At 42.1% G+C, this 17,790-nt stretch overlaps 1 protein-coding gene across 1 annotated transcript; it reads right to left on the bottom strand.

Moving 5' to 3' along the window:
• Positions 1 to 12,078: 12,078 nt before the first annotated feature.
• LOC121168023 (zinc finger X-linked protein ZXDB-like) lies at positions 12,079 to 15,442 on the bottom strand. The gene has a single exon (XM_040997789.1). The coding sequence runs from the start codon at positions 15,406 to 15,408 to the stop codon at positions 12,958 to 12,960; it is 2,451 nt and encodes an 816-aa protein (XP_040853723.1). The 5' UTR covers positions 15,409 to 15,442; the 3' UTR covers positions 12,079 to 12,957.
• Between the last annotated feature and the right edge of the window lie 2,348 nt (positions 15,443 to 17,790).

The raw sequence follows: 17,790 nt of genomic DNA, 5'->3' as shown, positions 1-17,790 counted from the left end.
CTTAGCCATTAATTTTAGCAGCGCCTCAGGACAAAATTTCTTAGATTGACTTTTACCTGTTTTTGTTTTAGATTGAATGTAAGGGACTAGGATTGTTGAAAATGTAATTTGATGTGACCCTTAGGCGCCTCACTCATACGCCTCTCCATCAGTAGTTAATATGGTATGTTAAGTATTGGAAAAGCTCAATCATAGAAATCATGTCACCAGCATATTAAGCAGCTAATAACTGTTGAGTTTATCTGTGTGAGGCAATATGAAGTATAACATACAGGATATTTCATTAAGTTAAATATTCGGGTGAACATTATCAAATTCTGATGCTTACTCATCTATTATGATATAGACAAGATAAAATCAGCAAATAAGGACAATAATATGTGATCAGAGAGAAAATGATACGTTCTAAAATAACGTAAATTTAGAAGTTATCATTTTTACTATATATGTTAAAACTTGTAATGAAAAATTTAATGTATCAATTTTTAAAGGTTATTTCACAAAATTCTGAGAATTAAAATTTATTTTGAGATACAGCAACTAAGATAAACTGTCCTAAGTGTAAATTTGAACAGAATTATAAGTGTTAGCTTTAACTAATTAGAACAAAACTATATAAATTACAAATTGCACTTTATTTTGATTTGTTCTAGATTAAAATCTTTGGGTATAAGATGATTCTTTAAAAATCACAGAAAAAGTGATTAAGAAAAATCCATGCAGAAATTTAAAAAATTTTCCTAGCAATAGAAACATTTTTATGAGTGAAATTTATCATTGAATTCCATTTCCTTTAACGTTTTTTAATTTTTATTTTTAATTTTGAATTTTATGTTACAATTCCATAGAGACTGGGATTTCCGCCCACACATACACACAAATTCCCACCCACCGACTGATTTTCCCCATACTGTTACAATAGTTATAGGCCTTCATAAGGCGTTATGAGTCCATCAGTCTGTTATTTATTGTATTTTTATACCTGAAAAGTTTTTTCCCTTAGAAATCAATGTTACTTTTAAATAAGAAAACCATAACATATAAATAAGCACTATAAAGGTGTGTTTGTCTAAATAAAAATTGCTTTCCTCATACAGGGCACAAATGCATGCTTAATTTCCTGACACAAAATACCAAAGTGCTTAGATTGCATTTTTTTTTTTCTTTCCAAGATGTGTATATAAACTTCATGTGATGTGTAGTAGGGTTCAGCATGGGGAATTCTGATCTCACCATCAGGCAGGCAAGGGACGCTGTGATCACTAAGCAAACATTTCAGATTCCAAATAAAATCAAATAACATAACACATTTGAGAAGACAAAGTCCATTTAACATTTGGAATTCTAGAGACAAAGAATACTGCTTGGTATATTTAGAACAATCACAACTGGTAGTAAAATTTGTAAATATTTCAAGTTTCAGGCATCTTTATTGTGGAATAAAGCCAAAAAATCACTGTTTTTTTTAAATCAGGATTCATTTCCTTCTCCTGTTTACACAAACAATGGAGGGATGTAACTGCAGTGTGAAACTACATAATGCTGAATGTGGAAGAAGGAAGCTTGTCTTGTGTCTATGGAGAAATAAACTGAAAGAAGCTAAAATGGGAATTCCCCAATGACTCAGTGAACAGAGCAACAGTTCATTCCAGGCTAGGTCCAACTTTAGCATATATGCTTCCAAATTACTAAAATAGTATTTTTTCCTCAAAATTCTGATTGACATTATGTAGTGGTAAGCTTGGCACTTGGCACTTTCAAGAAGATGCAGAAAATTTTTCCTTAATATCATGTGTTCTTGTGCCTTATGGAGCTGTTATTTTATTATCAACAATAATATTAATAGGGATTGCATAAGATGTCATCACAGCTATGAGAAAAAGGGAGAATCAGTATTATTTTGTATCACTTTTCAAAATGTTGTTAAATAAGACTTAGAAATATAATAAATATTTTTTTCTGTGAATATACACTTTCCCACCTGGGTATGGCATTGTCATTTATACACTTAGACTGCAATAGGTTTTGAGAAGATTGTTAAAATAAGGGTTTATCTTTAGAAATTTGGTTAACATGAAAATGGAGAGAGCTGCACTAGCTGTAATACATTCTTAGATACCAAGAAAAAAGGGCGAAAATTAGAAAAAAATTTAATTTTTATTATTAACTCACATCTTGTGTTTACCAGTTTCACTGGTTAATCTAAACCTTACTATCATTCAGCATATAATTTCCCATTTTAGAAGCTAATAATCATTGGGCCTTTAGATAAGATCTTTTTTAAAGGAAATTATTTTTTTAAGATTTATTTATTTTTATTGGAAAAGCAGATATACAGAGAGAAGAGAGACGAGAGAAAGAGAGACAAGAAAGGAAGGTCTTCCGTCCGATGATTCACTCCCCAAGGGGCTGCAATGGTGGAAGCTGCACAGATCTGAAGCCAAGAGTTGGAGCCTCCTCCAGGTCTCCCACATGGGTGCAGGGTCCCAAGGCTTTGGGCCATCCTCGACTGCCTTCCCTGCATGGTCTGACCCCTCAGACCCAATCCACATAACTAAAGACAAGTAGAGCACCCTTGGCCAGCTTGGTCAACATCTAGCACCTGACTCATGTGCTCAGTAGCGGGAACCACAGCCCACTAGGAGAGTTTAGCAGGCCCACTCTGAGATCCAGATTTTATGTGAGCCAGTGGATATTAGGCCATTAACCAGCATAGTTTGCCCTCAGTTTCGACCTTTGTGTGCACTGGTAGATGTTGCTGCCCAGCCTGCTCCATACTCCACACCCAGTTCTTGGGTGCACCTGCAGATACTGTAACCTAAATCATGCAGAGCTCTTTCCAACCCCCGTTCCCATAGTTGTCGGGGAGTTCCATGGTCTTGCATGGTTTGGCAGGTCACCCCTCCCAACTCTTGAGCAAAGCAGCAGATATTGCAATGCCACAGGAGTGAGCCCAAATATCACCCACAGAATATTCCCCCAGACCTAGTTCCCTCATGTGTTGGTTAGTGTCATGGCCCAATCTAACATGACCCATCCCTGTTCCTAAACTCACTGGTGGATACTGTTGTCTAGCCCTGCCATTATGTATGCCATTGGGTGGTGGTCAGTGTGGTCAATGCTAACTAACCCAGCTCATGTCTCTCAAGTGGGTGGGTACATTGGTCTGACCCAGAAAGGTCTTCCAATTTCCCTCTACAAAACTGCTTGGTCTCAGCCCCGTTGCTTACCTGCAAGTACAGAGGCCTTATTGATGGAAGTTCCCCAGAAGTCATTTCTTACTTGTAATATACACCCTCAGCAGTTCCTCCTTCCACACATCCCCAGATCCCTTTCCCTGAGCAATCCACATCTCCCAGGCCTATGTGCACTTGGGTTCCCAAGCCTGGTATTATGGTGAGGTGGCACGTTGGCCTGGAGTCCTGCCTGCCCACTCAGGAACCAAGTGTGTTTATGGGTCCTCAGACCTGGTTCACCAACATGCCATGCCAGCATGCTGGCTTGGGACCGAGGCACTTGCATGGGTCCCTGGCCCATGCTAACTTGCTGTCCTATGGTCCTACATACATGTCTGCCCAAGAACCAAGCACATGCATAAGTCCCAGGACTGCTCTGTTGGCCCTGGTGGAAGCCTAAATTTTGTTGCAAAAGTTGTCTTAGGTTAAATATTTACCATACGTAGTAGTGCTGGGTAGCATACCCTGTACCAGTTACCAATTCCAGGGAAAGAATTCAAATATTTCTGCCATTTTATCTTTTTTATCACAGTCATGAAAGAAAGCACAATGCAGCCAGAGAATGAAGCAACACCACACTTATCTAGAGAAGATCTAGAGCAAAATCAGCTGCACTAGTTTCAGTGGGTTTCCCATGGGTGAATGATTCCAGCAGCTCACGGCAAATTGCTTAAGGTACACCCTTTTCCTCCAGAAATTCTGGGGAGTACTCATCTCCCCAAGAAGAACCAGGAAAACAATGTGGTTGACAAGAATAAAAAGGGAAAGATATTCTTGTATAAGGCAATTAACCCATAACAGGCCCTGTGGATATTTTATCTCATTTTAAGAAAATAGCTGATTAAATGTCCATACTCAGGTGGCTGAGTGGGGGGTAAAATACTGCAGACATGAGACTGCTTTTCTCAAATAATAATGATGATGATGATGATGATGATAACAACAACAATGAAGGCAATCATTTAGTGTAGTGGCTAAGAGTTAGGTGAACAACATTATGGTAAATCAGGTTAAGCCACCATTTGCAGTGCTAGCGTGCCATATCAGAGTTCCGATTAGAGCCAAACTGCTTTTTCTCCTTTCCAACTCCCTGCTAATGCACCTTGGAAAACAGCACGTGGATGATTCCAATACTTGGCGCTCCTGTCACCCACGTGGGAGAAGTAGGTGGAATTCGTGGACTCTGGCTTTGACCTTGCCTGTCCTCAGCCATTGAAGCCATATGTGGTGCGAACCAGTGTATCAGTGCTGCTTCTGTTGCTCTACCTTTTGGAGAAATATAAATAAATATTTGAAAGGTACTATGTTAAATGCCTGCATCCCATAACGATATCTGGTTTTGAGTCCCAGTGAGATAGGGTAGAAACAGCACTTACAAAATCAAGCCCCTCCCAATCAAAGCACACCACCCAGTTCTAAATCAATCAAGGCACAAGGCATGTCTAGACCCTAACTGAAAAAGACTTCCTATTTCCACATTAGGTACTTAATCAACTTCCATGCATGCCCAGAATAGCTAAGTGTTATTGATATATGACTTTTCTTGGGATGTGGTAGTCATCAAAACTATCATTTTGAGCATAATTTGTGCAAAAGGAGACACAACAAAGCACAAAGCACCCATAAGTACCCATCTGGGTGAAATTCAAACAGCAATATGCTGAGAGGGCCAAGCCACAGACCAAATGGGCACAACTACACTCCCTCAGTTTGATTTAAAAAAAAAAAAAAAAAAGCCTTTTCAGTTCCTTTTGGAGATCCAGGTGGTAGAACTTCTATTTGTCGTGTTGTCTTCCTTTGCTGAAGTGTTACTCTCTAGACCTTGTTTTGTGTTCAGTGTTGATTTTTTGTCAAAGTCAGCTGCAAGTGAAAAAATTTAGGTTTGTATTATTGGTTATGCTCCTGATTTTATCATCCCATTTTCTGTGTCTTTCTGGTTTCTTGTCTCTCAAGTAGAAAATAATAATAAAGAGGAATTAATGATTCTAATAATTAATGATTCTAATAATCTGGATCAAATTCCCACTGTAAATAGAAAATAAAAACTTGTGTAAGGAGAATTTACCATGGAAACCATACATTATAAAGTGAAATAATAAATATGTAACTTGAAAATATTTTTAAAGTTCCTCTGCAGTTCCTAAATGAAAAAAATTTTTGTTTCCCTGTTTATTATGTATTCTGGGTGGTTTTTCTTTAGGTAGTATTATAAAGGAAATCATTAAACATAGAGAAAACATACTTGATTTTTAAACACTTTTGAATATAACTAGAAAATTTTCAAAAGGTGGTTTCCATATGTAGGTGAAATTGATAGGAAGATTTGGTAAAAAGCAAAAACCCTAGATATCTATTGTAAAAATGACTCTTCTTTTCTTCAGTCAGCCATAATTCATTCTTTTGTACATCTTTCAGAAGAACAATTTTTTTACTACTGCTTTATTATGAATATATGAAGGGAAAGTTAATATAATCTTAGCCTCAAATATATATGACCTTTGTGAAATAGTTTTGTCTTGGTTGCAGAAGCATGCACTATATAACAAAATCATTTTCTAAACAGAAATATTATAAAATATTATATTAATATGCTATAATATTTATATTTTGTATTTAGATTTCAAAGTTTAAGTGCAATGAAATGTATTTTGTAGAAATAGTGCACCAGCGGGGCAGGTGGGGACCCCAGAGTGGAGCAGGAGGACAGGAGGAGGCTTGAATCCCAACCCTGGAGACTCGCAGATCCTCACCTAGGACTATCAGCACGGGCACCAAGGACTACATCCCAACTGTCAAGGAGACTACTGGGAAATGGAATGCCCTTGTAGGCCAAGAACTCTGAGCTTATCCACTCCCTTTCAGAACTCGCACACAGGATGGAAGAAGCCCAGATCCTTCCTCACAGGATCTAATGTCATTGGAACAACAGCCGGGAGCCCTGAGCGATCCTCAGAAACAGAACAGTAAACTTCCTTTGGGACTCAGGAGAAGAGCTTTCTCTGGTCCTTATTTAGTTCCAACTTTGGATCCCCACCCTCTCTTGCAATGACCATCATGGTCACTCCGGAGGCACCCCCCCATAAAATAAAAATCAGATTAGATAGACAGAGACCAATAAGGAAAGCTTAGAACCAGACAAGAAACGTTCAGCTTGGACTCCCATATACCTTGCTAGGTGAGACACAAAGATTAGTTACACCTCACCAAAGTATTGAAGATTTCTCTGCACACCCCTCCTAAAACTGTTCTGCTCCCCAATCGTTAACATATGCCTTGTTAGAGATATAAGCCTGTTTGGATTATCCTAAATTCGCGAAGTTCAATAAAAATCATGCTTCAATACTATAAGCTGCTAAACACAAAAATTAAAATAGGCACGAGACAGCTAAATAATACCCTATAACCATTTTAAGATGTATAGCAGCCGGTTGTGTATAAACTAAACTTGAAATGTCAATGAAGTAGTCTCAGGATGAGGTTAAGAACTTGAATTTTCTAACATATTAGTCATTCAATATCATACCAATTAACTCCATAATGTTGTAAATTGTTGTTGATGTTGTGTTGTGAGTTTTCATTGGATTGATATTCTGCAAGCTCTATTTTCAGACCAGGGATAGTCTCCCAATGAAACTGTTGAATTTATCTGGACAATAAGATCCTGGACTCTCTGCATGGTCCATGCTCACAATGAGGGAATCATGACTGGATATGAACTGCACTAATGCAACAATGTGGAGGAATCCATCATGGGGGGAGGGCATAGGGAGGGGCTGGGGGAATCCCAGAGCCTATTAAACTGTGTCACAAAATGAAATTTTTTAAAAAAAATAGTGCACCAGTTAACTAATATTTTAAAGCATCAAATAATGACATTAATACATTATATGGAGTTTTTAAAAATAAGCATTTATACATTTATATAATATGCAAGATTTATTCAGAGGCAAACTTGAAAAACATAAATGATAAATTTGAAAAAGCAGGATAAAAATGTTTCCCTGCTAATTTGGTCTTTGCTAACAGATTGACTTCATGACACCCTCAGTTCTTGCTAAGAGCTCTGTCACTGATCTGCAATGATGAGGAAAGATGCCTATGTTGGTCCTTTTTCAAAATCGGCAACATTATAGTTACAATTGTAAATGTTTTTCCAAAATAAATATCAACATAGCTCCAAATTCCATTACTTCCAACACAGAAAGATGATTGAAATGTATAATAGCACTTCAGAATTTTCATTTTTTCCCACATTTTACATTATTATTATTATTATCATCATTTTATGATACAGTTCCATAGGCTCCTGGTATTTCCCTTATCCCAGCCCCAATTCCACCCCCCCCACCTAGTTTCTCTATATCATTACTAAAGTATTGTTCTTCATACACAGTCATATGTCCATCACTGCGGGCATGGACAATGGAGAGAGTCCAGAATCCTATTGTCAAGATATAGTAAACAGTTTCATTGTAAGTCCATCTTTGTCTGGAAGTAGAGATGCATACTACATTGTATCCTCACATCTGGAGATGTTAGTCTCCATTTCACAGCTACTGTACATCCCCACAAATGAAAAGTCATAATACAAAATCAACAATAGAAACAAAAATAGGAATTTACAATGCCATGAAGTTAAATAACATGTTACTAGATATGACAGTCTCCATTACACAGCTGTTACACATCCCCTTAAATGAAGAGCCACAAACAAAATCAACATCAGTGAGAAAAAAAAGTTAACAACACCATGAAGTTAAATAACATGCTGCTAAATGACTAACACATAGTTGAAGAAAAGAAAATCAAGAACCTTGTTGCAGAAAATGATGCTATTGTTTGATCTATGAGTCATTGAAGAATTTAATCAGAAAAAAGTGTTTTGAAGAGATGAACTAACAGAAAACATCAAAACCCATGCAGTACAGTTTCCGCTGATTTTTCTTGTGTGAAATGTGTCTCTCCTATATAACAAATAGATGTGTTTTGTTTTTAAATCCAGTCTACTAATCTATGATGTTTGATTGAGCTTAAGCCATTTCCGTTCAGGGTTAATATAAATGCGTGGTGGTTTGGTTCTGTATTTTAGCAAGGGTTTGTTCATTGGTTTAGTCTTCTGTTGTCATTTTACTGGGATGTTCTTCACATTTGCCTTTGGTTTTGTTTGATGCTATTCCTCTTCTCTGTCAAGAGAACATCTTGAAGTATCATTTTTAGGACAGGGTTGGAAGAGGCAAATTCTTTTAACCTTTCTTTACTGTGGAAGAATTTTAGATCATTTTCAAACACAAAGGAAAGCTTTGCTGGGTACGTTATCCTGGGCAGATAAATTTTTGCTTTTAGAATCTGGAATATGTCACTCCATTCTCTTCTTGCCTGTAGTTTCCTGTGAGAGGTCTCCTGTGAGTTTAATTGCCATTCCTTTATATGTCAATTGATTTTTTTCATGTGCACATTTAAGGATCTTTTCCTTCTGTTCAATTGAAGAGATCCTGATGATCATGTGTCGTGATGAAGATTGCTTTTGGTCAGCCCTGTTGGGAGTTCTGTGCCCCTCCTGGATGCTGTTTCCCTAATTCTTTCTCTAGATTAGGGAAATTTTCCTTTATTATTTCATTAAATATATTTGTTAAACCAGTTTCTCCTTCTGCACCTTCTGGGACTCCCATAACTCTTATATTAGGCCTCTTAATATTGTGTTTAACAAAAAAGCATTTCAAACTTTTGGTTTCAAAATTAAAAATTCACTAAACTGAATTAAATTAGGAAGTCAGTCTGTCAGTTGCACTAGTCACATTTCCAGTGTTGCTGGCTAGTAGCAACCACACCGGTGAACCAGACCTAGAGTATTCAGGACAAGTGGAACGGGCCTTTGATAACTCAAAAGACATTACGAGTATCTGAACTATGTGGGTAATTCTGAGAAGGACTAAAGGAACGAAAGCAGAAAAAATGGTTTCCTGCTGCCTTCTAGAAATTTAATAAATTGCAATGTGGTCAGTTTATGCAGTATGACTATACTTTAGCAACTTAATCTAAGTAAACACAGCATCTTTATACATTTATTTGTGAAAAATACTCTCCTTAGCTTCTTGTGATTGCTTGCAATACCCAAGAAAACTTTGGGTACCAATCCTGAATTTTCCTGCTGTGGCATTTATCTGTATGTATCCTTCCCCTAATAAGGGACTAAGTTATATTGCCTCCTTTTCAATATTCTGAGATATTTTCAGATATCTTCAGTGTTCTCTCCCTCTCATTCTCATTAACCTAATCTTCATGCTTCATCATATCATAGCTTGACTGCTATAAAAGCTTTCTAATCTTCCTATTCCATTCTTTCCCATCTAATCCACATTGTATCAGTCTACCACATTAACATTTGTAAAGCATTTTCAGAATGTTATAACACATGCACTGATTGTCATCTGTGTCGAGACTAAGTACATCATCCTTAGTTTTTAAAAACCCTCCAGTCACTTTTGCACCAAATTAAGACTTTTTTTCTGGTTTTGCTCTCAAATTGCTTATTTTTCAGTCTTCTGACATCAATGTGATCTCTTTTCTGTTAGGTTCATAGGCATGGATTTCAATTTTTTTGTACAAAATAAAAATATCTTTTGATCTGGAAGTATGTGATATTCTTCTGATAGAATTCCAGAATGTTATGCTATATTTTGAACAATCAAAAAAATGTTAATTTGAAATAAGTAGAGTTGAATCCCCAGGTTATAATTGCCTTCTTGACACATATTTACTGGAAAAATATATATCTAGATCCCAGAGAAAAATATGCATAACAGTGTACCCATGATCCATGCCTGCTAGTCAAGATCTTTGTTACTTTATACTAGTTAGTAAAAGCCACAACAGCCAATATATTTTGACTACCAACATAATCAAAAGAGCCCCTAGAAATATACCTGGAAAGTATTTTTAATAAACTAACACTTTCAGAGAAGCAGAATTGAAATACAAAGAAACTAAAATAAGTAACATTATTTGAAAGTTGATGATGACAAATTTTTGCTACCACCTATACAAACCAACTTCTTACTTTAAAGTATGAAGTTGCTTACCAACTTATTAGTCAGAAATACTTAAAAAAACACTTGAACAAATTTATTGAATGAAACTTTGTGAGTTCATTGATAAACAAAACTCTTATCTTTAAAAAAAGTAGCATCTATTCTTTGAAAATTTCAAAAATTAGTACGGAAAATACTGCATGAATTTTTATTTGGAGAAACTGGTTTAAGGAATTAGACAAATTAAATCACAGCATTAAATTCTCTTGTTTATCAATTTATTTGATTTTTATAATTCGTGTGCTCATCTCAAATCCTCAACATACTTATCTGCCAGACACAAAATGGCAGTGTATTTATGAGACAATAATGAATAAAATTTATGAAATATACTTTATAGGTACAAATAGTTCCAAAGCAACAAAGTAAAACTGTTGATACGTAGACACAATAAAACTACAATTATTTTATTTACAAAAGTATGTCTGCTTTTTCTTTTATACTAAATGAATACAATCACTTTTTTTGGCCAACTTCCAGACCCATATCTCACATGTGTCAGCGAGTGCTTGCAATCACTTTTAAAGCATGTGTAGGTGTGTGGGTGTATGTGTGTGGACCACCACACATAGAACACAGAAATATTTAATACAGAAAAAATTTAGTGTATCTCCAAAGCACGACATAAACTGTCATCCACAGGCATCCACAGGCATCCACATGCAAACAGTATTAGAATAGTACAATTGAGGCAATGCAAAAGTACCAGCAGAACTCCTTGGGCAAAAACAAAAGTAATGGAAATAATGAAACAGAAAACTGCTTCTTATCTGTACAGTATAGAAAATAATCTCCTTTATTATCAGAATTATATAAACACACATTATTATCTAAGCCCAAAAATATCTTTTTACTGTACACATAGAACAACACTGTATACTCAAAACTATAAGCATTGTGCCATGAAAATGTTTGAGGCATAGTGGCAAAAAAATGTCAAACCATAAAAAAAGCATTCCAAGGACAGGAATGCATGTGGCAAGGCAGTAGAGCAGAAAGGGAGTATGTCGTAGAGAATACAAAGTAAAGAGAACAACTAGTTGTGACAATAATGTTAGTCAGGAATGTGGATGGGTAAGAAGGAAGAGATGAAAAGAGTTCATCTTCTTCATTTCAAGCTATCTATAGAATTGTCAGTCATAGCCAAGAAAAATTGGAATGTTTAAGCTAAATTATCATGTTAAACACAACACAAAGTTTGCCAAAATGATTTCACAGTTATTCAAATACAAAGCAATTGTAAAGATGTTCTATCTACTCCCTACAAAATGCTACACTAATGTAACACAGTTTACACAATATTGAGAATAAATTTCTTTTCAACTATGGGAAACTGTAAACAGTAAACTCTGCAGACAAAACATGTAGAGGAATAAGTTTCTCTTTATCACTTTCACATTTTCATTGAACATTGTGCCCCACAGTCACAGAGAAGCCTAACTAAAAATAGAGCAGAACAGGTGACAAATGCATTACAGGGAGATACACAGACACATAGGGTTAAATATCACCACTCCTGATATTTTCCGTAGAGTCCTGAAGGAGACATTATTCAATAGAGGAAATAGAGATTTTTTTCCTGCTTTACCTTAAACCTCTATTATCTACACATCAATAGGATTAAATTATTTCAATTTCCACGATACAACAGATAGGAATGAGAAGGGCATCAACTGATGGGATTAATCAAAATGTGCAAAGCGATCCAGCAACCTCAGGACTCAAATTTGACCAAGGATCTGTTTCATATCACAGTCCTAACTGGCAATTCTACAATATAGCCTCTACTCAGTAAAAGAAGACAGGAAGATCATGTAAAGAAAACAGCTAACATTTTGCAAATTTTCTTGTTAAGTCATTTTTAAAATAATCCACCAGTGAATACAATCTGTTAAGATGTTAAAAATAATTTAAAGCTTTCTTCCTCCTCTAATTAACAAGTAGCTCCACAGAAAAACAGGTACCAGGTAGATGAATTTGCACATTGATCAGAAGCAGCTATTAACATCACAAAAAGAAAATAAGCACAGGCCACATGATGAAATAAAACACAATCTATCAAACATTGATGTCAGAACTACAATACAAACCAATTGAGTCTCCACATACAGCTATGGAATTAAGGGAAAAAGTAATTGCCACCAACGGAACAGAATCAGAACGATAGATCATGAAAACACATGTGTACAAGTTGTTTTTTCAATGAGTAAAACCGCCTAAAAAATGATAAATGCAACAATTGAGGTCAGGGGAAAATTCATGGATGATCACTACGACATGGCAATTTCCTTTTGGGGTTTGAGCAGCACATGCATGCTCGTCACTGCACAATGCAGTAATAATATTAAAGATAAGAAGCACTTTATAAAAAAATCACAGAATTGAAGCAACCTTACAAAAATCAAGTCAACCAAATAATTTTATAAATACGTAACTGAAGGATCAGACAGGTTAAGTGGCTTGCTCAGGATCACACAACTTGTTGGTTCCAGACTCACGGTCAGAATTTAAGTCCCCAAACTAGTAGTCCAGGGCCGTGTTCAACTGCAAATTCAAAAGAAAAGGACAGTATTTAAGCAATTAGTCCAGAACATCCTCAGAACGGGGCGTAACAAATGCAAGCCACACTTGTTTCATACCAGAAATGAGCTTCCAGTCACCGTGGCAAGATCTGTTTCTTTCCGAGAACCATGGTTTCCTGCTGGGTTGGAGAATCCAAATTGGGCTTGTCCCTCCTGTCCGAAGAAGTCCGAGTCAGGATGTACATTCCAATCCGCTTTGGTTGGTGCCAGCAGTTCCGAGACACTGTTCTCACAGAGGGTGCTGGAAGGAGTGAGGGCTTCTGTGTCCACTGTTAGCTTACTGCTGGGTGTCAAGGCCTGGGGCTCCGGGCTGCAGGTTTTCATCGCCAACGAGCCCAGGGATCCCAAGGGCCCGGCAGCAGCACTCGAGACAACATCATCGGTATCCAAGGAGCTCTGCTGAAAGCTGGCTGCCGTTGTTCCGAAAAAGAGAGAGGTATCCAGACTCTGAGGAAGGTCACTGGTGGCCATCAGAGCACGAGGGTCCACAGCCTGCCCTAAGGAATTACTGTTGCTGGCAGGCAGACTCCCCGCCAGAGAGGAGCTCACAGAGGCCACATCGATGGTCAGGATTCCGGAATTCACTAAGGCCGTGTCCAGCACCGTGGCAGAACTGTTGCCAGGCGCGTCGGAGAAGAGCGACACTATCTCCGCATCGCTGAGATCGTTCTGTCCCTGGCTGGCGAGCTCGCTGCTGGGCGTAAGAGAATCTGTGGCTTCCAGCTGAGCCAGGAGATCCTGGCCAAGGTTATGCCTTTTGGCCATGTGTGTCTTCATGCTGTGCTTGGAGGTGAAGAGCTTATTGCAGGTGGACACCGGACAGCGGCTCTTCCAGGTGTCCACATCCTGCAGGTGTTTCTTGGAGTGAATGTAGAGGCTGCTTCGGGCAGAGAACCGGGCACAGCAGCCTTCCACGGGGCACACGAAAGGCTTGGTGCCCAGGTGGGTTATGCTGTGGCCTTTCAGATGCTCGGCCCTGGTGAACGATTTCCCGCAGCCTTCCACGGGGCACGTGAACCTCCGGTCATCGTCGTGCTTCCTTTTGTGCCTTAAGAGTTTGGACATGCTGGTGAAGTTCCAGCCGCAGCCGTCAAAGTCGCAGAGGAAGGGCCTCTCGCCCGTGTGGCTGCGCAGGTGAATCTTGAGCCTGCAGGCCTTGTCGTACTGTTTGCTGCAGCCGGGAAAAGAGCAGGAAAAGAGTTCCTGCTCCCTGAAATGGGCGCGGTTATGGGAGAAGAGGGCACTCACCGTGATGAAGGTCTTCTTGCAGCCGGAAAAGGCACACTGGTAGGGCCTCTCCGGCTCGAAGTGGCTGCGCTGATGGGCGCTGAGCTTGGCCTGGGTGGGGAAGCTCTCCTCACACACTTCGCATTTGAAAGAGTTCTCCTGCTCGTGGCCCTTCATGTGCGCCTTGAGGTTGTACACGGTGGTGAAGCTCTTGCCACAGCCCTCCGCGGGGCAGCCGAAGGGACGCAGTTTGTCGTGAGACTGCAGGTGCCTTTTGAGCTTGTAGGAGGTGGTGAAGGTCCAGCCGCAGCCACCCAGGGGACACTTGAAGGGCCGCTGGCCCTGGCTGCTGCTGTGCGTCAGCAGGTGCACCTTCAGCTGGTGCTTCTTGGCGAAAGTCTGTCCGCACTGTGCCTCGGGGCACAGGTACAGCACCATGCCCGGGCTCGGGCCCAGCGTCCCGCGGGGGCTCTGCGCGGCGGCCTGGCTCTCGGCCTCCTCCTCGGGCGCCGGGGCAGGCGCAGGCTCGGCCGGCTCGGCCAGCAGCAGGTCTGGCGGCAGCTCGGGGCAGTCGCCAGGCTGCGTGGAGTGCGTGGAGTGCGTGGGGTGCGTGGAGTGCGGGAGCCCGGCCTGCGGGACCGTCAGCTCTCCGGGCTGCGGGGCGGGCGCGACCCCCGGCTCCCAAGCCGGCAGCGGGGGCGTGGCCAGAGTGAGGACGCCGTTCTCGAAGCGCAGCAGCAGGTCCTGGTTGTGGATAGTGATGGTGCCCGCGAAGGCCGCCGCGGGGCCCGAGCCGGCGGCGGGGGTCGGGGGCCGGGCGGGGGCGGCCGACAGGCAGCGGACACCCAGCACGGGCCTGGCCGAAGGGCTCGCGCCGCTCTCGCCCCGTTGTGGCCCCGGGCCCACCTCGGCCGCCTCCCTCCACACGGGCCCTGCGGCCTGACCCGCGCCCGCGGTCTCCACGTCGCCACCCACCGGGTCGAGCAGAACCAGGAAGAAGTCCTCGCCGCCGCCGCCGCCGCCGCCGCCGACGTGATCGGGCCTCGGCGCCAACAGGCTCGAGCCCAGGCCCCGTGAGGCCGTGCGGGCCTCTTCGCGCCGCCGCCCGGGCCCGCCATCTTGGGGGCCCCGGAGCAGCAGGAGGCGGCGCGCCGGGGTCTGGGCGGCCGACAGGTCGGGGCTTCGGTGGACCCGGACGCCGCCCGCGGAGCTGGCGCCGCAGCCGCCGCCGCCCTGTGGCGTCCCGTGAGCTGGGAGCGGCCTCGGGATTTCCATCTCTGAGTCCGTGAGGCTGGGCTGGAACCGGAGCTGCGGAGGAGGCGCGACCACGCCCCCTGCCGCGGGCCCGAACACGTTCCTGAAAGGGAAAAAAAAAATGTGCAATGCGCAGAAACTGGCCCTATCAGATATTAAAACGTATTTAACGCCACGGTGATTTAAATATGTTGGTGCTGCTTCTCTGGGGCAGGACAGAAAGCCCAGGGGCAGTGCCCGGTGTACAGAAATGAGGTCCACAGTTAATACTTGGGCCACAATTAAGGAGGGCTTGGGAGGCAAGGGGGAAACCACTGCTCACTGGCTAGGGGTGCTTCAAAACGTAGGTATCTCTCCGCTGAAAGCGCCTTGAATCCGCGTCTCGCTGCCTGTACCAAACCGAACACACTGCAGCCTCTCCATGGCTTTTCACGTGATAAAAATGGTTTCCTGGCTGGCTGGCTGGCGGTCCGGATTGACGACTGAGAGGGAAGAAACAGTCCCTGAGAGAATACACTATGTCAACATTCAACTGCCAGACCCTGAAAACGCTCCGCCCCCACTCCCACAGCCAGCGTCCTCCCCACCCCGGACAACTTTGGACAACCTCCCGTCCACGGACTTCTGGACCAAGGTCCCAAAGGAAGTGTGCACCTACGTGCTTGTCCTCCTGTTGCCAGTTAGAGTCAGCGAGAGCTGAGACGGGCTCTCTTGGGCCCGGGAACGCGAAGCCTAGAGGATGAGAGCCCATCTGGGCAAAAAGCTGGAAAGCTCAGCAGGTTCCTGGGAGCTCCCAACACAGTGTTGCACTCTTTGCCCTCCACTCTTTGCTGGTCACGCTGGGCTGAAGTGCAGTTGCGAGCCTACAGCACCAGCAGTGATGAGGATATGCGTCTTAGCTCACTCCATGATCTTGGAATACTTTATGATCTTGGAGGTCTCTGGAAGGAAGTTCCCGTTCACTGTTAAGGTTGAGCCCTAAGCCTCGACGGTGGACTCTTGCGAGTCAAAGTCAGAGGCTAGCTTATTCCAAAGCCCCTGTGCACCTGCAGCCCTTAAGTGTGGAGGCCCAGACTTCCTGTGATGACTTGGACCTGCGCTGCCTGCTGATCCTCTGATGCTGGTGGCAGTCCTCCAATATGTCTGTCATCAGTAACACTGGGAGGTGACACACATGCAGGTCGCGACGTCTGGTAAGAGAAAGACTCGGGGTGATGACTGGATTCTAGCACACCTATCACTTCAACTAGTCCATGCTTTTCCTCGCCACACTTTTAAAAATGGTAATGAAAAATGTGTCCCTCTCTTGGAAAGCCAGAGCTTCCCTATGGAGACAAAGTTTCTACTCAACACACTTTTCTCACTACTACATTGTTGAGGTGAGGGGGAACAAAGCATTTGCTATATGTACACAGACACACATACATACACACAGATGTGCTTGTTTTAATTTGAAAGGAGCAGTCTCAGAGAAAAGGAGAGAGAGAGAGAGAGAGAGAGAGATCCTTCATCTGCTAGGTCACTTCCCAAAGGGCCGCAATGGCTGGAGATGAGCCAATGCCAATCCAGGAGCTTCCTCCAGGTCTCCCACATGTGGGCAGAGGCCCAAGAGCTTGAGCCATCCTTCGCTGCTTTTCCAGGCCTTAGGAAAGGAGCTGGATCAGAAGTGCAGCAGTCGGGACACAAAACAGTGCCCAGATGGGATGCTGGCGCCACAGGGAGAGGTTTAGCCTACTACATCATGATGCCGGCACCACGTTTTCCAATTCTGAGTTGCTGCAGTGTGCATAAACATGCCTGTACAGTTCAGACGATATAGAAAAGCAAGCACCCACCTGCCCAGGGCCCAGGGTTGAGAAACAGATCATTGCCAGACTTCCAGAATACTGTCACAAAACACACCTTCTCACATAGTTGGCGTCATTTTCTGCACTTTGCAATAATCATTTGGGTGCCTTTCTGTATGGTGTGCTAGCTTTGGTATGTGTCCCTAAACAATGCCACTTTTGCAAAGTTATATAAATGGAGTCATGCTACATGGTTCCTTTTGCAGTGACTTCTTTCACGATATAAAATATTTGAGAGACGCATCCATGTTCTCTGTAGTAGCCGCAGGTGCGTCCGTTGTCTCCATTGTGGAGTAGCACCATCGCAGTGTATGCTTACAGCAAAGTGATCACGGTGTGATCAGACCGGTCCATGCTGTGTGGACACAGGGGTGATTTCTCCTGTTTGCCTAGCCACATTTCTCTTGAAGCAGATGTGTACAAGTCTCTGTCTCCCTTGAGTACAGATCCAAGAATAGGATCACTGGGCCACACGATATGCACAGCTTCATCTGTGATAGACGGCGACAAACTGTCTTCTGTAGTGGTTGTGCCAGTTTCCAATACCACCAGGAGC

This window comes from Ochotona curzoniae, unplaced genomic scaffold, assembly GCF_017591425.1.
Source record: "Ochotona curzoniae isolate NIBS_2020 unplaced genomic scaffold, NIBS_Ocur_1.0 contig_1274, whole genome shotgun sequence".
NCBI classification, from domain to species: Eukaryota; Metazoa; Chordata; class Mammalia; order Lagomorpha; family Ochotonidae; genus Ochotona; species Ochotona curzoniae.
Note: the sequence above shows the minus strand (reverse complement) of the source record. Positions and strands in the feature narration are given on the sequence as shown.